The 21,000-nt window shown below is 35.9% G+C and overlaps 1 protein-coding gene across 9 annotated transcripts in view; it reads left to right on the plus strand.

Moving 5' to 3' along the window:
- The window catches only part of Birc6 (baculoviral IAP repeat containing 6), a 256,628-nt gene that overhangs the window by 128,849 nt on the left and 106,779 nt on the right, over positions 1-21,000 (plus strand). For all 9 annotated transcript variants that reach the window (XR_002820364.1, XM_004627598.2, XM_004627599.2 and 6 more), the window contains exons 40-50: positions 1,594-1,710; positions 4,674-4,828; positions 5,319-5,445; positions 9,521-9,631; positions 10,606-10,739; positions 10,910-11,037; positions 14,098-14,660; positions 15,536-15,711; positions 16,632-16,728; positions 16,871-17,065; positions 18,213-18,413. Coding sequence is in view for 8 of the 9 variants with exons in the window: in XM_004627598.2 (XP_004627655.1) it covers positions 1,594-1,710; positions 4,674-4,828; positions 5,319-5,445; positions 9,521-9,631; positions 10,606-10,739; positions 10,910-11,037; positions 14,098-14,660; positions 15,536-15,711; positions 16,632-16,728; positions 16,871-17,065; positions 18,213-18,413 (2,004 nt within the window). In the remaining variant the exon portion in view is untranslated. The remainder of the gene's footprint in view (positions 1-1,593; positions 1,711-4,673; positions 4,829-5,318; positions 5,446-9,520; positions 9,632-10,605; positions 10,740-10,909; positions 11,038-14,097; positions 14,661-15,535; positions 15,712-16,631; positions 16,729-16,870; positions 17,066-18,212; positions 18,414-21,000) is intronic.

Raw genomic sequence — 21,000 nt, forward strand, 5'->3', positions numbered from 1 at the left:
TTTTTCATAAATTTTTACTTATGAACAAAAGTATATTGAATATTACTTTTCTGTTAGACTGTGTCAGACATACGTAATTTTTCAGTAAACTATTTAAAAAATGTGGAACAGCCACATTTAATGAAAATTGTAAGTACAATGCAGACAATCTTTGTTAACTCAAAACACTTGATAGTAAGGTTCTAATCTGACTTCTGTTCATTTTCCAAGAATAGATATTCTACCATATATATCAATAAGAATATTCAAAATCAGGAATTAAGATACTCCCATGCTTCTGCCTCTGTCTCCCAGAGTGCCGCATATCACTATAGCCTGCAACAGAGTGTCAGAGCTGACTTTTATAACTTGGATGCTTTTGAAGATCATAAACCAATTATTTTGTAGAATGTATCTCTGTGTTTGTGTGAGTTCATTATGATTATGATTAGATTGAGATTCATTCATTTTGGCAGGAACAGAAATAATGGGCAGATTTTTTAATTGCATCCTGTCAGGGATCCAGTCTGATTTGTCTTACTACTGATGATAAAGTTCAATCATTTACTTAAGAGGTGTCTACTAAGAGGTTCTTCATTATAAAATTGTACTTTTCCTCTTGTAAAAAGTTATTTTTAAATACATATAAACTATAAGTAGTTTCTTTCCTAACCAAATTTTTATTGTTGCAGTTAAATTGGTTTACTTTTGAATGAATCTTTTTTTTTTTGCGGAACCAGAGATTAAACTATTGAACTCAGGCCCTTGCGCTTTCCTGGGAAACACTTATTCTACTGAGCCATCTTCCTGGCCCTGATTTTTAAAATTTTGTTTATAATTTGTTACCATTTGTTGCTTTTTATTGTGATAAAATGCAAATAGCAAATTTTATCATTTTCACCATTTTTTTGTGCGCATTTGAGTTTCCTAAAGTGCATTCACTGTTATCTCTGATTTGATATTCAAATTATTTCACATTTGGCCAGTAAGATCTCCTTCAGTTTGCTGTCTGACCTTTAACATGTCCTAATTATTCTTTTGAGTGTTTTCTTTTTCTTTGGCAAAACATGATGCCCCAGGCTCATCATGTATTATACTTGCCCCACTCTGGGAATTAGCAGTTTTTGTAAGTAATGAAATAATTCAAACCTTTTGAAGAGAAATATCTTTAAGAAACCAAGATTGGAATATTACTACATATTGCTATTTTATTGGCTGTTTCCATGCCTTCTTGGTGGACCGAGCTAGGGACTGTTGCCTAACTATATTGAATGTGGTGAGTTCCCCTTGATTGATAGACCTGGTATTTATATAACTAGTATTTTTTTCTTTTCCTTTTCTGTATTTTTATCTTATTAGATTGAGTATATTATCCTTAATGTACTTGGTTCTATTATCAGTACTTGAAATAATGTCCCTGTCTCTGTATAACAAATTTCTTATCATTTACCGCCTTATCACGTTTTCCCTCCCATGCTTTGATAGCTATCACCTGCCATACTCCCCTTCTGCAAGGGCATACTACTTTCCCTTTTGTGTAATCACAAAATTGGAGGTGGGATATAGGAGACAATTCTGGTCATGTAAACTCTTTGCTCTTAATTGCTCTTGTAGCCCTAGATGCTCGTCTAGAAGTTGGCCTTGAACAGCAAGCAGAACTTATGTTGAAAATGATGTCTACTCTGGAAGCAGATTCCATTTTACAGGCATTAACAAATACATCTCCTATGTGTAAGTAATGATTCTTAGAGAATACGAATGAATGACCTATTGATTATTTTCAAGTGAGTTAAAGGACATATTTTATAATTTTGAGCCTGGTGTGAATCGAGGGAATTTTGTGTATAACACTTCTCTCCAAGTTAGTAGAAATGTGACAGAGGATTAATAAATTTCATGCTGTTAAGTTTGGTTCAAAGCTTTTTTATTATAGTGAGGTTGGAAGGTTAATGATTTTTTTTGTTTTTACTTTGCTTTTTCTTCATTTTGTTGTTAATAAGGTTGATAATATTTCTAAGGAAGTTTATGTAGCTTTCTACCTGTGCAACCAGTCTATGATAAAATTAAATTTTTATATTTTTATATTGATCAGGATGGACTTGAGCTTATGATCTTTCTGCCTCACCCTCCCAAAGATTGTGTTGTTTTTGTTGCAGTGGGGGTTCAACTCGGAGCCCTGCATTCATCTGCATCCCCAGTCTTCCCCTTCTCCTAAGCTCCATACTTATAAAATACCATTTTGGTACAAAGTTTCACTAGGTTGTCTAGGCTGGACTTGAACTTGACATTCTTCTATATCAGCCTCTCAGCGTGATAGGATTACAAGCATGCATCACCAGACTGGGTGTGGTGGCACATTCCTGTAATCCCAGAGTTTGGAATGCTGACAACAGGAGGATCACTATGAGTCCCATCTGTGTAGTGAGAACCTGTGGACCATGTATTAAAAAATTAAAAAACAAACCAGGTGTGCATCATCAAGATCTATCTTTATGACCCTAAAAGACTTTTGTATGTGTGTAGCATGGCAGTCTCATGGGCTTGCTAACTGAACCTGGTAATTGAAAATATTAATTACCTTACTGTTTACAGAAAAAGAAGGCAGACTTGTTTCTGTAAAAGAAATAACAAATCATCCAGTTGTTTGCCACAGTGTGTATGTTGAAATACTCATTTCTGACGTTATAGTTGGAAAGCAACTATAGACGGTGCATCAGTATGAATGAATTACAGAAATAAGATCTTTTGCTAGGTTTGGCCATTACTGTTATAATATAATAGACTTATGCAGATTTTCTTGTCAGTCCATTAAAGTAATATGCTACTGAACAAAATTGGAGGAGTGCTGAGAGGAAATTGATGGTCTCTGTGTCTGTCTGTCTGTCTCTCTCTCCCCCTCTTTCCCCCTCTCTCTCTCGCTGTCTCCCTCCCTCCCTCCCTCCCTCCCTCCGTCTTCTCTCTCCTTCCTCCCTCTCTCCCCTGTTTGAGACAGGACCTTTCTATGTAATGCAAGCTATCCTTGAACTCACTATATATTCCAGGCTGACCTCAAACTCACAGCTATCCTCCTGCCTCAGGATTGCAGGTGTGTACTGCTAGTCAGCATAGGGTTCATTTTTCTTAGGGCTTGTCTCAGTTACTCTTCTCTTGATGCTGGGAATAATACCTGGCACTAAAAATGAAGGACAGAAAGGATTATGTAGTTCACAGTTTCTGGAAGTTTCAGTCCATATTTGGCTGGCTTTCCAAGGTGGAGTGGCAGGTGGCAGAGGGTAGCCATTCATGTAGCAGCAGAGAGCAAAGGCAGGAGTAGCAGCAACAATGACTACAGAGAGCACCAAATCCTAACCACTAGACCATTAGGGAGCTTCAGCAATGACTACAGAAAGGAAGTCTGTGTCCCTTAAATTGCATTCAAGCTATATGGCCCAGGCTGAGTGTAGCACTCCAGTCCATAACCTCAGCAGCACTCACACCCATAATCCTAGTGGATCATGTTAATCACAAACTCTAGAAGTCAGCCCCATGACTGCTTGAGGCTTTGAGGGACAACTAGACACAAACCATAACAGGGCTTCAGATCACTACTTTACCTCCTCTAGCACTGAGAAATGGGCAGAGATATTAGAGAAAACCCAGGAAGATCCCATAGGCTTCTTCTGTGAAAGAGAATTCACAACACATTCAGGAGAGAATTCTGTGTTAGATCTTATTTGTGAATTTGTATCCTCTCAGTTTGTAATATGCATTTATGTCTTGCTTTAGAAAATGCAGAAACAAGGAGAAAAGCAGAAGAGATGCCTTGATGTCCTATTATCTTAATATCTATGTGCTGATACTGTGTCTTTTCTTTCATGTAATATGTGAATCCCATTTATATGGACTAGACTCTACTTTATCATAAACAGTTGAATATGTCTCTAAGTAGCCCATTTTATTGTTAGACATTGCAGATTGAAAACAACTTATTATAAAATGTTCCAGCACTTTTTTTTTTTCCAGTACTGGGGGTTGAACTTAGGACCTTGCACTTGCCAGACAGGCACTTATTCTACTGAGCTATCTTCCTGGTCCAACTTATTATAAAATGTTTATGAGAAATTGTCTGCTTCTCTTACTAGTCAGGATTCCTCTCCCCCCCACCCCCCATATTTTAGGGGATGGTCCACAGGGTTCAGGGTCTCACTACTAGATTGGACTCAATAGTGATCCTCCTGTTCACAGCCACCCAAGTGTTGAGATTAGAGTGGTGCACCACGTTGCCCAAGGCTCAGTTGCAGTTTCAGTGTGCCCTGGGGGCGGGGCTGGCACAGCAGGCCTGGTGATCAACCCCGGCCCCCTGTGCCTGCTTAGTAGCTTTAATCAGCTGAGCTATTTGGGCGGCCTAGGATTCTTCCTCCTTGTGATTTTTCTTTACTAGAATTTTTTTCTAGAAAGTAAGTTGTTTTCCTCTGCTTCATGAGTCCTGTAAACTTGGGAGCTTTTTTCTGGTATCATTTTCATTTTCAAGTAATGTTAGCAAAAGTTTTTTAAAATACTACAGCATAACTTTGAATACTGTAAATGAATTCTATTAAATGCATTTTTTAATTTAAAATATATCTTTACCTATGTGTATAGATTAGTAAGAAGTTAATTAACGTGTCTTTTGAAACTCTTGGAATAAAATCATACTTGGGTCTTTGATTTTTCAGTATCACAGTCTCCTACTGGAACAGATGATTCGCTTCTTGGGGGCTCACAGGCAGCAAACCAAGCCAACCAGCTTATTATACAGTTATCATCTGTCCCAATGTTAAATGTTTGTTTCAACAAACTTTTTTCCATGCTTCAAGTCCATCATGTTCAGGTATGATTTCAGGCAAAAATGATGTATTTTGCTGTATGTTTGGTAACACAGTAAAAGATGTAATTAAATGAGAAGCTCATTTACAACCTGAAAAAAATAATTTCTTTATTATACTCATTTGGGAAAATATTGGAAGTACTTTAATAATCACAGCTCACTAGTAATGGGCCAGTTTTAATTTTTATGGTTTTATCCTTTAGGGCTTTAATTCCTATTATATATTTTATATAAATTGTGATTTAAAAATTTGAATCATTTCTTTTAGGAAAACATTCATACTTAGGTGTATTATTAGGTTTAATTCACTTAAATTTTGTTTTACCAAAAACTTAAGATATGTTTGTTTTTAAAATTAGTTGAACTAACTAGAGGAAATACTTAAATAGAAAAGATTGTTGATCAGAGTGAAGTTTTCAGCATTAGCTTTTTAAAAGTTGTACTTCATAATAAAATAAGTACTTGTTTTATGAAAATTTTCATTCTTTTTCAGTTGGAGTCACTTCTCCAGTTGTGGCTCACATTGAGCCTGAATTCTAGTTCATCTGGAAACAAAGAGAATGGAGCTGACATTTTTTTATATAATGCTAATCGAATACCTGTCATTTCGTTAAATCAAAGTAAGATTTATTAGTTGGAAAAACCGTTAATACAGTAAAGGTTAAGTTACAGTGTAATCTTTGTCATTAAGGTTATAATGTTGGAATTTATTTAATGGACTGACTTTTTTAAATTTATTTATTTATTTATTTATTTGTGTGTGTGTGTGTGTGTGTGTGTGTGTGGCCAGCTCAGCCCACCAGGGGGCAGGGCTGGCTGGCATGTGGGGATTGAACCGCAGTCGCGGTGCTTTGCTAAGCTTGTTCTAAGTAGGTGCTTTAGACCACTGAGCCATCTCACCAGCCCCTGGACTGACTTATTGATAAGCAGAAAAGGAGAGAAGAAAGTTCTCATTCCTTGTTCTATTATTTTATGCATGTGCACAGTTAAAATGTGTATCATATCTTTAATCCTTACATTGGGTTTTCTTAAAGTTTATCATGTTCATTTTGTGTGTGTGTGTGTGTGTGTGTGTGTGTGTGTGTGTATCACATATATTTTACTTTTTTATTTTTAATTTTTTTTGATATTTTAGGGAAGGGTCTACAGGGTGTTCAGGGTTTCACTACTAGTTCGGTCTTGTAGTGATCCACCTGTTTACAGCCTCCCAACAGCTGGGATTACAGGCATGTATCACCATGCCCAGTCTCCATTGCCATCTCAGCGCGCCCCAGGGGTAGGGCTGGCCCGACAGGCCCTGGAATGGAACCCCTGAACCCTGTGCCTGCTTGCAGGTGCTTTTAATCTGCTGAGCTATTTGGCCAGCCCCATAGTTTATTTTCTTGTAACAGATGATTTTGGGTGTTTTCTTTTGGGTTTCTAGAGTTGACTGTAGGGCCTTGTGAGTGCTTGACAAATCCTCTACGAACCAGTCATTTTTGTTTGTTTTTAAAATACAGATTAATACCTGGAGGAATTAATCAGCTGGAGAAGCCGTCTATTATTTGTTTCACAAAATACTAGTTTGTGAATGGTGGGCATTGTTATATCTTTCAACAGGAAAAGAATTAGCCGTTAGCTCAGTCAATAATAATTCCGTTTTAGTTATATTTTACTTAAAGTGAGCATCTGTTGCTGGTGCTTTTGCCCTAACTTGGTACATCTGTGTTTTGGTTGACAATTCTGTGTTCTAGCCCTAAATGTCACAGGTTTGGGACAGAGATACATACAGCATAGCAATATAGCTCCTGTCTGGCAAGTGTGAGGTGCTAAGTTGGATTCCTGGTACCAAAAAAAGTAGCAGACCCCCCCAAGTGTTGTCCACACACATGTAATTCCAGCACTCAAGTTGCTAAGGCAAAAGGATTACCATGAGTTGGAGGCCAGCCTGACCTGCATAGTGAGACCCTGTCTGAAGAAAGCAAATAAAAAATGACAGGCCCATTTGTTCATGGTTGCATACATATCTGCTTTGTCTCTGTACCAGCTAGCCCTGACCCTGCTTAGGAGATTTCCATCTCTTATACTGTATTATTAATAATTACTATTATAAATAAATTTGCTTTCATCTCTTATTATGAAAAATATTAAATTATATACAAAGTAGTATACAAAAATAGATGAGTGAATTATTGCTTACCATAAGATAACTGGTCAGTATGCAGTTATCTCAAATGTTACAAAACTTTTATTTGAAATATAACTCATAAAACCTATATATTTGAATGTTTCTCTCTCTTTTTTTTTTTTTTTTTGCGGTACTGGGGATTGAACTCAGGACCCTGTGCTTGCCAGGCAAGCGCTTATTCCCCTGAGCTATCTCCCAGGCCCCTTGAATGTTTCTTAAATTTATCTTAATTACTGTAGCTTTCCTCCACTTTTTCCTTTTCTCCCCTCTGCAAAGACATACAGTGGAGAAGGTTGATGATTTGTCTTCCATGGTCCTAGGGTCCAGCCTCTGGGGTGTGTGTGTGCGCGCGTGCGTGCATGCGTGCATGTATATGTGTATTTATTTGTCTCTCCATGGTGTCTTCTGAGAGTTACACCAAGCCTTTAAGTCTGATCTGGGAATTTTGTTTGTTCTCTCTTTAGAATATATGCTGCCAAAGGGAGCACTATTTCTTGTTTTTCTAAGGCAGTTTTATGGGTTATCTCTTTTTCTCATGACATTTGTCAGCACTGATGCATACTGCCTAGAACTATTCTAATTCTCATTTTTATTTTATTTTTTTGTTTTTAATTTTATGTGTGTGTGTGTGTGTGTGTGTGTGTGTGTGTGTGTGTGTGTGTGTGGCTGGCCAGCTCAGCCCACCAGGGGGCGGGGCTGGCTGGCATGTGGTGCTAGGGGATTGAACCCCGGTCCCTGTGCTTTGCTTAGCTTGTTCTAGGTAGGTGCTTTAGACCACTGAGCCATCTCACCAGCCCCCTCATTTTTATTTATTGAAATCTATAAAAAAAACTTTCTTTGATATACATTTATGTTACCTGTTGTGGTTTGAAGAAGACAAGAAGAAATGTTGCAACCATTGATTTTTTTTTTTGGGGGGGAGGGGGAACCATTGATTTTTTTTTTTTTAATTATTTTTAAGATGGATTGATTGCCAACCAGTGGTAATTATGAGCAGTTAGTTTCTTTAATGTGTGTGTGTGTGTGTGTGTGTGTGTGTGTGTCAGACCAAGAATTGAACTCAAGCCTTTGTGCTTGCCAAGGAAGTGCTCATTCTACTGAGCCATCTCACCAGCCCCTTATAAATTCTTAAATTTAAAACATTTCCTATGGTTCTGTTATAATTGTTAAACTTGGAACTGAAATCATGATGTTTCTAGCCAACAAAATGTTGCTTTTCCAGGTTTTTAAAATGTATACCATTAACTTTTGCCATAATACATATCCTAGACTCTGTATTTTCTTCTCTAGGTATGGACATTTTGTTTTGTTTTTTCATTGTAGAGGTCAGATTGGCCTTGAACTAACTATGTAGCCAAGGCTGATTTCAAACCTATGATGAAGCTTCAACCTCCTAAGAGCTAGGGTTATAGGCATGCACTAACTTTCCTGGCAGAATCATTTTTTTTTTTGAGACAGGGTGTCACTGTATCCTAGAGATTGGCCTAGAAGTTTCAGGGATCCTTCTGCTTCAGCTTCCCACGTCTGGAATTATAGGTGTGCACAACCACACCTGGCTAATTTACCCTTTAAATTTTTTTTTTTTTTTTAATCTTAATCTTTATGTATTTGGTACAGTGTCTCTATGTAGTTTGGGTATGTGGTGATCCTCTGGTCTCAGCCTCCCCAGCTCTGGGATTACAGGCCTGTGTCACCATGCCCGGTCTCAGTGCTGGCACGACATTCAGTACCAGCGATCAAACCCAGGTCTTTGTGCTTGCCATGCAGGCAGTTAGACCACCAAGCTATCTCCCCAGCCCTAATTTACCCATTTTTAAGAGATGTTTTAATCTGTCTGTACCATTGTGCTATGTACTGTATACACACTGTGTATTTAAAGATGACTTTGGTTTTCCCAGTTGCCATGAGTTCTTTCCTTAGGAGCCTTCTAAGTGTACTAATTACTTAGAATTTGTGGTTTTGTTGGGACTGTTTTTTTTTTTTTTTTTTTTTTAACCGTAAGAGGGATTGAAATCAGGCTCTTTGCTCTAAGCTTCATCGCTAGTTCTACTGAGGTATTTATAAATTTTGAGGCAAGGTCTCACTAAGTTGCCCAAGATGGGTTCAAATTTATAATCCTCTTGCCTCAGCCTCCTGAGATTACAGGTATGCACACCACTTCTGGCTTGCACTTGTCATTGATCTTACCCCTTCCTCTTTCTTCCACTGTGTCTTTTGTTCAACTTGTTGATTTTGGAGAATGTGAGAGGATTAAATATAGGCATAGGCACTGAATAGAAATGCCTATAGTTCGGAAAGTAGAATGATTGGGTAATGATAGGATCTCATTTTATGTGTCATGAATAGAGCTTTATACCTGCCATAAAATGTTATTGACTCAATATTTTTGTTACATTTAATGCAGTCTCTATATGTATGTTTTGAAAACATTATTGACAGAATTTTTAAAAATATTTAATCTTTTTTTATTCTTGTATATATTATTTATTTTTCAACAAAAAATGTTTTTCTCTCTTTCTTCTTTATAGCATCAATAACTAGCTTTCTGACAGTGCTAGCTTGGTATCCAAATACCTTGCTCCGGACATGGTGCCTTGTGCTTCATAGTTTAACACTCATGACAAACATGCAGCTTAATTGTAAGTTCAAAAATTATTTATTTAAATCTCTGACATTTTAATATTCTTGCTTTCAGATCCTTAAGTATATTTCTACACGAAATGTTATGGTCCTAAAAATGGTTGAATTGTTTTGAAGTAGCTTCATTAAGTGACGAGATCTGTCACATTGATAAAGCTGTTACTTAAATCATTGCTTAACACCAAAATGTTACTGTCTTTGTTTGGATTTTATTTCCCAAAACTGAAATACAAGAAATACCACTATCAGTGATGGAAGATAGAAGTAATAAAAGAATGTTTTATATTCCATAGTATATAAAAGAAATAGTTTTTGCCTCATTTTATCTTGTAAACTTGAGTTAAAAGTTACATGACAAATAGAACTCTGTTTTTGAAACAGGATAGTTAGGATTTAGTTGTTTTCTGCTTGTCTTTTGAGGAAGATGCACTCTACACTCAATGTGTTGTATAGCAAAAGAAATGGAAGAGGTGATAAGGTATAGATGAAATGAAAAGAGTGAATTCTGTGTCAATACAGATTGAAATTCTTTTTTTGAGCAGAATTCATTTACTCATTTTTATTTTTTAATATTTTTTAAAGAATACAAAATAGCAACAGGAAAAGTAATAGCATTAGAAATGATGAAATAGAGAATGTGGGTAGATTGCTCAGCAGAATAAATGCTGCCAGACAAGCGCGAAGACCCTGGTTCCATGCCCAGTATTGCAAGCTGTGCGGGGAACTGACACCGAACGTGGTGGTGCACACCTGTAATCCCAGCGCTGGGGAGGCTGAGATAGGAGGATCACTCCAAGTCTCAGCTGTGTAGCAAGACCCTGTACCAAATAAATAAATAATTTTTTATAACATTTAAAATAAAAAAAGTTAATTCTTTTAACTATGATTTCTTGCAACTAAATATGTTTATAAATACATTTCATTCTTTTCTGATCCACTTATTAAGAGCATATTTTAACATTTATTTTTATAGCTTCATCCAACAGTGCCATTGGAACTCAGGAAAGTACTGCTCATCTGTTGGTTTCAGATCCAAACCTTATTCATGTTTTAGTAAAATTCCTTTCTGGTACCAGTCCACACGGAACAAATCAACATAGCCCACAGGTAATACTACTAATGTGTTCAGATGTTTCAGTAAACATCATTTGTAAAATAAAACTATGAAGATATTTATAGTATCATTTATGTATAGCAAAGTGTTAAAAAATAGCCTTTTTCTTTCATTGTAAACAGTATCAGTAAGCAGTTTTCAGTGGATATACATTTCTGTTTAGGTTGGCCCAACAGCTACACAAGCTATGCAAGAATTTCTTACCCGGTTACAAGTGCATCTGTCTTCAGCATGTCCTCAGATATTCAGTGAATTTTTGCTCAAGCTAATTCATATACTTTCAACTGAAAGGTAAATTTCAGTGTTTTTTTTTTTTTTTTTTTTTTTTTTTTTTTGTTTGTTTGTTTGTTTGTTTTTGTATTTTAAGGAAGGGCCTACAAGGGTGTTCAGGGTCTCACTACTAGATCGGACTCATAGTGATCTGCCTGTTCAGCCTCCCAAGAACTAGGATTACAGGCATGTGCCACCATACCCCGTCTCTATTGCCATCTCAGTGCACCTTGGGGGTGGGGGTGGGGCTGGCATGGCACGCCTGGCATGGCAGGCCCTGGCCCCTGCACCTTCAATGCATTTTTTATGTGTTGATACGGAAGGAGCATATATACTCCAAATATACTTTAGTGTTTCATGGGGATTTACCTGGGAACTAGTCAGTAGAAGGACAGTAGGGATTAAGGGGTGGGGAGAAAGCCTTTTTGATGGGCTTCCTGATCATTTTTATTTCATTTTATGATGCCTCTTTCAGCTTCCTCAATTCTGTACAATATGAAAGAAATAAAGTGCATAAAATTTTTTTCCTTTAATGATTTTATTGGTTGTTAATAAATGTCCTAGGTAATATTTATTTTGAGGTTGTTTAAACTACTCTGTAAAACAGAGAAACAGTGATATTAGTGATTACATAAAAAATAACATTAATCTAATAGAGAAATCCTAAATAAATTTATTAACAAAGGGGCCGTGGAGATGGCTCAGTAAAATAAGCGCTTCCCTGGCAAGTGCAAGGGCCTGAGTTCAATCCCCAGTTCCACAAAAAAAAAAAATCATCAGGCGACAAGGTTAAATTAAAAGGTTAAATTATGACCAGACTTAGCTGATTCTCATAATTTACATGAATTCTTCGTTGTCATCATTAAGTAAGACATTTCATAAAACCCAACAGGACTTTCTGTTGAAAACTTTTAATGATCTCAAAAGAATGATGCGTTATTTAAGGTTAGAGTAAACTATGGGAGACATCTGGTATTTTAGTACTTTTGAGATTTTCATTATCAGGAATAAGTAAAAGGTGCTATGACCACTTTTATAATTTAGTTTCATTTCATTTTTTAAAATAGGGACTGAGGGTAGTAGCTCATTGTAGCTTGTCTTGTGTGCACAAGATCTTGGTTGTGATCAGGCCCTACTACTGAACCATGTACCTCTGTGTGTATGTGCATGCGCGTGCATATGTTTGTGTGTAATACATATGTGTATATACTCCTACATACATAAAATGTAAAATGCTTCAATTGTTTGTCTCTTACATGGGCATGATGATGCATGCCTGTAAACTCAGCACTTGGGAGGCCTGAGACTGGAAGATCCCAGGTGTTTGAGGCCAGCCTGGACTACAAGAGTGAGTTCATGGCTAGCCTGCTTTACACAGTGAAACCTAGTCTCAAAAAAAGAAAAAAAAAATACAAGCAAACAAAGAAATTAATATGAAAACTACAGGAAAATAGTGGTGGTGACATGCCTACAATCTATATTTATGTATGTCTTATTTGGAGAATTTTATATGATTCTTGATGATAAAACTAGCCTAAAGTAAAAATTAGTAACCATAATCTCATTTTTCTTTTAACTGAACTTTGAAACTTTATTTCTATAGACTTCTAATCATATTTATTGAAGGTTATTAGGTCCATCTATGGTCTACAAGCCTGTACCCTACATGTACTTTGTAAATTTTCTAGTACAAACTCTATAATATGATCTGGGAGGCTGTAGCCCAAAAAAACTCTTCCTTTACTTTTGTTTCATGTAATTTTAAGCACATCTTAAAATGATGGTTGCTATACAGTGTATAACTTTATTTCATCTGTTTTCTTTCAAAAAATAGCAGTTTGCTAAGTATAATGTTAGAAACTAGAGGATTATAATTCCAGTTTCTTTCTGGTTTATTTTGAGAGATACAACCCAGAACTGGCCAAATTGGCTAAGAAAGCGTGCAGAGGGTTTGTGGATAGGGAAGGGAGACCGTGGGGGGTGGTGTAATTATCACTCAAGCTTACACTACTACCCTTTAGTAATTTGTTAAATACTTCCACTGAACTCTTTTTACCCATAATGTATATTGCGAGCGTATAGTCTCATTTTCCACCACAGGAAACCCAGTGCTTATGTTCCATTTCCTTGGAGGTGTCTTTCAGTGGATTTCAAGGTTTTAGGTTTCCTTTGGCATTAGCTCTCCGTCATGTTTAAGAAAGAAAAAGTCATGGCTCTACAGTTAATTTGGATTCATTTTATTATTAGAATGGGAGTCATCCTTTCTCTAGCATTTTGTGTCTTGATAATAAGTAGAGGGCATTTGATTTGAATATATAAAAGCAATTTGAATGAATTTTAAATTTTAAGAATCAGAATATTTATAGTAGCAACATTAGATACAATACTAAACCAGGCTGTTTTTTTTTTTTTTTTTTTAATATATAATTCTTTTTACTCTCCATTGTTAAGAGTGCCTTGTGATCCTGAGGTATTGCTAGGGGTGGTGGTACACTTGTAATTCCAGCACTTGGAAGGCTGAAGCAGGAGGATCATTGCAAGTTTGAGACCAGCCTGGGCTACAAAGCTCAAGGCATGCCTGAGCTGCATAGTGAAATCCTGTCTCAAAAAGACCAAAAGGAGTGGGAGTGGTGGTTGAGATAATGAAACATCCTAGTGTGTAGCTTTAACATCATTTATTTATTTATTTATTTATTTATTTATTTATTGGCGGAACCGGGGATTGAACTCAGGCCTTTGTGCTTGCCAGGCAAACGCTTATTCTACTGAGCCATCTCCCCGGCCCCTTTTTGTATTTTTATTTATTTATTTATTTATTTAAAAGCTGAGGGTTTTTTTTTTTTTTTTTTTTTTTTTTTTGGCGGAATCGGGGATTGAACCTTTTTAAATTTTACTTATTCCTCACTTTAGTCTTCCGTTTGGAAAGAAAGTTGTTTTTAGTTTATATAAGACGGAGGTATGAACAAGAGGACTCAGGAAGAAATGGAAATGTAGCTAGGAAATGAAGTAATGAGTACTAAGAGTTTTAAGCCTTCAATTTTCTTGTTTGGTAGTAATTTTATTTTTAATCTCGTTTTACAGGGGTGCCTTCCAGACAGGACAAGGACCTCTTGATGCCCAAGTGAAGCTCTTAGAATTCACTCTGGAGCAGAATTTTGAAGTTGTTTCAGTTAGTACTATTTCTGCTGTGATAGAGTCTGTCACCTTCTTGGTTCACCACTATATTACTTGCTCAGACAAAGTAATATCTAGAAGTGGATCTGATAGCTCTGTTGGTGCTCGAGCATGTTTTGGGGGACTTTTTGCCAATCTCATTCGCCCAGGTGATGCAAAAGCTGTTTGTGGAGAAATGACAAGAGATCAGCTTATGTTTGATTTGTTAAAGCTTGTTAACATTTTAGTACAGCTACCTCTTTCAGGCAATAGGGAGTATAGTGCAAGAGTGTCTGTAACTACCAATACCACAGATAGTGTTTCAGACGAAGAGAAAGTTTCAGGAGGGAAAGATGTCAACGGAAGCTGTACCAGTGTTCCTGGATCTCCTGCATATGTCGCTGATTTAGTCTTAGCCAACCAACAGATTATGAGCCAGATTTTGTCTGCTCTAGGCCTGTGTAATAGCAGTGCCATGGCAATGATAATTGGTACGTATTAAAAAGATTAATCTTATGTTTGTGTCTGGTACTATACCAATGTTGTTCTTATTTTATGATGTAAGACTATTTCATTGTAAAATTCTAGTCATGAATGATTTGTATTAGTGAAGAACTTAGAATGGCCTTATGTAAAGACTGAAATACTGAAAATATTTGTGAGTCAGTTTCAATGTCTTGGGAAATACTAAGAAAAGAAATTATAATTAGTTCAGTTAAAAATAGAAAAGGACCAGGTTCATATATATGTCAGGTATAATAATTTACAACTCAGTGTTTCTATTGTTTTTAGTGTGAAGAATTTAAAATCAAATTTTGTATTAGAGACCACTGAAATTTGAAATTTTATTTGAAAATGAAATATAAAATTTTATTTACAATGTAACACGTATCAAAGTAAAGTTGATGTGTTCTTTAACTTTTCTGCATCTTTGGCAATCAATACATTTTTCTTTAAGTTCCTTTTACATGTTCAGATACACTTTTGGCTGTTGACATTTCTTTGTCAGTGTGCCTTGTGTATTAGATATGCTCTATATAGTAATACCATTTTTCATTTTTTTCATGCTGCAAAGCTAATATGTTTAAAAAAAGCGCTACTATATAGTGATGTTTTCTCAGACATAGTATAAACTTTCCATCATACCCAACAATATTGGTATTTCATGATAAAATATCTAAAAATTACATTTTTAAGTGCAAATTATTATAAATAGTATAATTTGTAGGGTGTGTGTGCTTGTGTAGCTATTATATACCTGTAATCCTTTAGTGGATTGGAAAAACTCACCTGGAGGATTTAATTATTATGGAATTATGAGTATTTACGTTCTTTTTGTAAATGTATAATTTTTTACTCAAACTAGGGGCAAGTGGATTACATCTCACTAAACATGAAAATTTTCATGGTGGGTTAGATGCTATATCCGTTGGTGATGGATTATTTACCATATTGACAACACTTAGTAAAAAAGCTTCTACAGTTCACATGATGCTGCAACCAATATTAACCTACATGGCCTGTGGATATATGGGCAGACAAGTAAGTTCAATTTGTAATAATTTCAGAAGTTTAAGTAGCTTTCTGATATTAAGAGAAAATTATGTATAGCTCGGAGTCAAATAGGTATTCATTTGATACATGAAAAAAAGTATTAGGTGAAGAGGGTAGATTATAAGTAGAAGTTATAGGATGAGTTTCTTAAAGTGTTGCACTTCCAAGTGACCACAGTGGTATAAAAGTAAAACATTTTAACATGGTTTTACATTTTAGATTCCCTTTTACAATTTAGGAAAAGAATTCTTTCCTTTTCCTTAAAAAATAGCATAGTTGAATGCCAAAGATGATCCTTCTATATGTTATATAAGAAAATTTCAGTTTCATTTTAAGATTTATAGTTTCTTTTAATTTGAAAAGGATTAGGGTAATTTTGGAAAGAAGTTAGATTACCTTTGCTTTTAAATTTGTTGTTGTTGTTGTTGTTGTTGTTGTTTTTTGGGCGGAACCGGGGATTGAACTGAGGCACTTGCGCTTGCCAGGGAAGCATTCATTCCACTGAGCCATCTCCCTGGCCCTCTATTGTTGTTGTTTTTGGTGGAACCAGGGATTGTCATTTAAAAAAATAAATTATAGGAACTAGTTTACTTTAACATTTAGTCCATTTACTATTTTTCAAATACAGGTTTTAGAAATTTCTTGCTGAGTCAACTATATGTCTTTGTAATTGTCATTTTCTTAGGTATTTATTGAATGTGTGTGTGTATGTGTATTTCCTTTGGAAAAATATATAGCTTTTGATTTTTCAAAGAAATTACTGTCTAATGAAAAAGATGAATATTCAAGATAAAAAATGCTAGGTGAAGAAAAATGTATAATAAGATATTGTGTGCATTGAGATATAGAGTCTTCATTCACAGAAAGATACAAAATCACAGTATAAATTTGTTCTTTTCTTTTTCAAGGGTTCTCTTGCAACTTGCCAGTTATCAGAGCCATTATTATGGTTCATTTTGAGAGTATTGGATACTAGTGATGCCTTGAAAGCATTCCATGACATGGGTAAGATAACCTCAAAATGATGATTTAAGTATAGTCATTTGGTATATACTATGTTATATTCATAATTCTGTGTTTTCTGTGTTGTCATTTGATGTCAGATCATATGTGCTGAGTTTTCATTTTGTATTCTTTGTAAACTTAGGTGGTGTTCAGCTCATTTGCAACAATATGGTTACTAGTACCAGGGCTATAGTGAACACAGCAAGAAGTATGGTATCAACTATTATGAAATTTCTTGATTCTGGTCCAAATAAGGCTACTGACAGCACCTTGAAGACAAGAATACTAGCTTCTGAACCTGACAATGCAGAAGGGATCCATAACTTTGCACCCCTGGGTAAGGAAAGTTAATTATATTTTATTGTTATGAATTTAGTTAATTAAGTGATGGATTTTCCTTGCAGTTGATTTTTTAAATTATCAGTTGATTTTATTTTACTTTGAAATAGTGTCTCATTTTGTATTTAGACTGGCCTTAAACTCATTAAGTAGACTCCAGGCTTGTGTTGAACTCACTGCAGTCCTCCTTCTTCAGCCTCTTGACTGCTGTGATTACAGGCATAACCAGGCCCATGGCCAGCCACAAACAGTGGCTGATTCAAATTTGTGTATTTACTAAATGTAGATTGATTTGAAAATGTAGTATACAGTATAATGAAACATTCTACTGACTAGAATGAAGGTTTTAATAGTTCATCATTAAGGTGTACTTTCAAGTTTAATTTGTACTGTTTAAAAAACTAAATAGTAATTCTTATGACATTTTTCTTTTTAAATGTTAGTTTGAAAAGAGTTGTCCCTTATAGTTTTTTTTTTTAACATTTATTTAGTGTGTGTGTGTGTGTGTGTGTGTGTGTGTGGCCAGCTCAGCCCACCAGGGGGCGCGGCTGGCTGGCATGTGGTGCTGGAGGATCGAATCGCGGTCCCTGTGCTTTGCCAAGCTTGTTCCAAGTAGGTGCTTTAGACCACTGAGCCATCTCTCCAGCCCTGTCCCTTATAGTTTCGATTTCTAGTTCAGGATCATTTGTATATTGGTTATTGTTTTTTACTTAAATCACAGAAGATGATTTGTTTTTGTTTTTGTTTTTTATTGTATTTGATACAGGGTCTCACTACGCAGCTCAAACTGGACTCTTAGTGATTCTCATGTTTTCAGCCTCTCCAGCACTGGGATTGCAGTTGTGTGCCACCACGCCTGGTTCTGTGGCCAGCTTGGTGCGCTCGGGGGTGGGGCCGTGCTGCATGTGGTCCCTGAGCTTGCCTAACCAGGCACAGGTTCTTAGTCCGTTGAGCTGTCTTGATAGCCTCGATGACTGTGCTAGATTTATTGTCACTAGGTTTCATTTGACATGTAAATATTGAAATTTATCCTTACTAGTTAATGGAATGTCTTGTTCATATTTTCAGCTTCTGTTATTTAGTTGCTCTTAATGCTTTATTGCAACTTTTATATGTTCTTACTTTATTTCCAATATCTTCTGTAGGAACAATCACATCTAGTAGTCCCACTGCCCAGCCTGCTGAAGTGCTTTTGCAGGCCACACCCCCTCACCGAAGAGCCCGCTCTGCTGCTTGGTCGTACATATTTCTGCCAGAGGAGGCTTGGTGTGACCTTACCATCCACCTTCCTGCAGCAGTGCTGCTTAAGGAGATTCACATCCAACCTCATCTTGCATCTCTTGCAAGTGAGTAATGTTTTATAAAGCATCATGAAAATAAGGTGTTACTTAGAAATACTTAAAAATGAGAAAAGTTTAGCAAACAATGTGATACATTTTTCCATGAATTAAAGTGATAGGGTTCTCCCTGTAAGAGAGTAATTGATGAAATACGCAGAATCTAGAAAAAATACAGTTATTTAAATGTAAATGTAGGGAAATGTAGTTACATATTATTTTGTTTTTGCTTTTTCCCCAAGTTTGTTATTATTCCACAGTGAATTTCTTCACCCACCCACACCTTATCCCCACCTACCTACCTACCTACCTACCTACCTATATGTCATTACTAACCCTAGTTTTTCTAGCCTGGTCCTCAGTACTGACCCTGAATGTGAAGTTGGCATAGATTTGTGTGTACGTCCCTCGCTGCTCCTGGAATATAACTAATTCTATAATTTTTTTAAAATTATATTTGAAGAATAGTATTTTTAATATTTGAGTGTGGTTTCTGATTTTGTAATATCTTTTTAAATAGTTTTTATTATAACACAGGTACCCGCCTACAGGAAATAAACATATGATCCCCACCACTTTCTTCCATACAGGCATACTGTATTCTTCTCAGAAAATGCCTTAGAGCAGAGATGAGTCTTTTGCACCTTTTTGTCCCCTTATAGGTAGCAGGGGACTCTGCACAGAACAGACTCTTAGTACTTGCTCAGGAAAGAAAACTTTATGAGGCTAAATTGTCCTACCTTTAGCTATAACATTTAAAAGCCAGGAATTATATGTATATCTCTGATGAAAGGTTACTAATTGGTATATGTATTTTTCCATTGTTTTAATAAGTGCTGAAAAATTGGTATATATTATAACATGTTCACATATGTACATATAATCATTTTTTAATTCTTTTTCTATCTTCTCCAGCTGTGATGCCCTCCCCCACCCAAAGTACCTTTATTTACAGTTTTATACTTGAATCTTAATATTGTATGATTCCTTTGATGATTATTTATTTATTTTTTTTTTTATTTTTTAAATTTATTTATTTATTTATGTGTGTGTGTGTGTGTGTGTGTGCGTGTGTGTGTGGCCAGCTCAGCCCACAAGGGAGCGGGCTGGCTGGCATGTGGTGCTGGGGGATTGAACCGTGGTCCCGGTCCCTGTGCTTTGCTAAGCTTGTTCCAAGCAGGTGCTTTAGACCACTGAGCCATCTCCCCAGCCCCTGATGATTATTTATTAAATGTATTCCACCACTGTGTAAATAATAACTCAAAATGATATTTTTCTATTTTCTTTTTTTTTTATTTTTTTCTGTGGTACTAGGGATTGAACTCAGATGCCTGTACTTGCCAAGCACATTCGGTTTTTCTTTGTTTTTTTTTTTTTCCTTGGCAGAAACAGGGATCAAACTCAAGCCTTTGCGCTTCCTAGGCAAGCGCTTATTCTGCTGGGCCATCTCAAAATAATTTTTAGAAAATAAAAATTATTCTATCCAGCCCTCAAAATAATTTTTAGAAAATAAGTTATAGTCTAAGTAGAGCAGGAATGCAGAAATTATAATTTGCATTTTTAAGTTATATAAATACATTGATCATAAATTTTATAAAATTGTTCAAATCATATTTTTATTGATTCTCACTGTTATCAAATATTACTTAATTGGAGGTAGAGCTGTGGTTAATTTCGTAGATTCTTGACATTTTAGGAAGATAAAATGTTTTCTTTTTATTTGGAAGATTATTGTAGGATCAGGGAGATGGTTCAGTGGAACAAGCACTTCCCTGGCAAGCGCAAGGGCCTGAGTTCTATCCCTGGTTCTGCAAAAAAAAAAAAAAAAATGTGGAAGATTATTGTGCTCCAGTTAGTTATGGAACTTATATGAGTTAGAACATAACATTATCAATATAAAGTTAGAAGGAAATTAGACAATAAATGCTTTTAGCAGTTCAAAACTGAGTTTTAAAAGGCTTAAGTCAAACAATATATGTTAAGGAAAAGTCTAAAATGAGAAAGCTCACTATTAGGTGGAAATAGGGCAGATCTATGACCTTAATGAAAGAGTTTGGTATGGTGTTAGATCAGAAATTGAGCATATGTTGTGCTTCAGTGGAAATAACATAGGTTTTGTTTCTTTGCTTATTTTTGGTTTTGTTGGGTATGGACTCGTTATGTTGTTCAGCCTGGTGCCAAACTCTCTGTGTAGTTCAGACTTGGTCTAAAGTTCACAACAATCCTCCTACCTCTGACCCCCAAGTACTAGGATTACAGGCTTGCCTCACCATTTCTGGCTATCACTATAGAATCAAACTTGGCCTTGAATGTATTTGGGAAGAATTTGAATTAATCTATTTTATTATTTTTTTTTCTTTTTTATTAACTTTATTGAAAATAATTACATATATTAAAAATTGTAGACAAATAATGGAATGTGAAAGATATAAGATATAGGGGCTGGTGAGATGGCTCAGTGGTCTAAGGCACCTACTTAGAACAAGCTTGACAGACACAGGGACCGCGGTTCAGTCCCCCAGCACCACATGCCAGCCGGCCGCGCCCCCTGGTGGGCTGAGCTGGCCACACACACATACACACACAAATAAAATTA

This window comes from Octodon degus, unplaced genomic scaffold, assembly GCF_000260255.1.
Source record: "Octodon degus isolate 3935 unplaced genomic scaffold, OctDeg1.0 scaffold00020, whole genome shotgun sequence".
Classification (NCBI taxonomy): Eukaryota; Metazoa; Chordata; class Mammalia; order Rodentia; family Octodontidae; genus Octodon; species Octodon degus.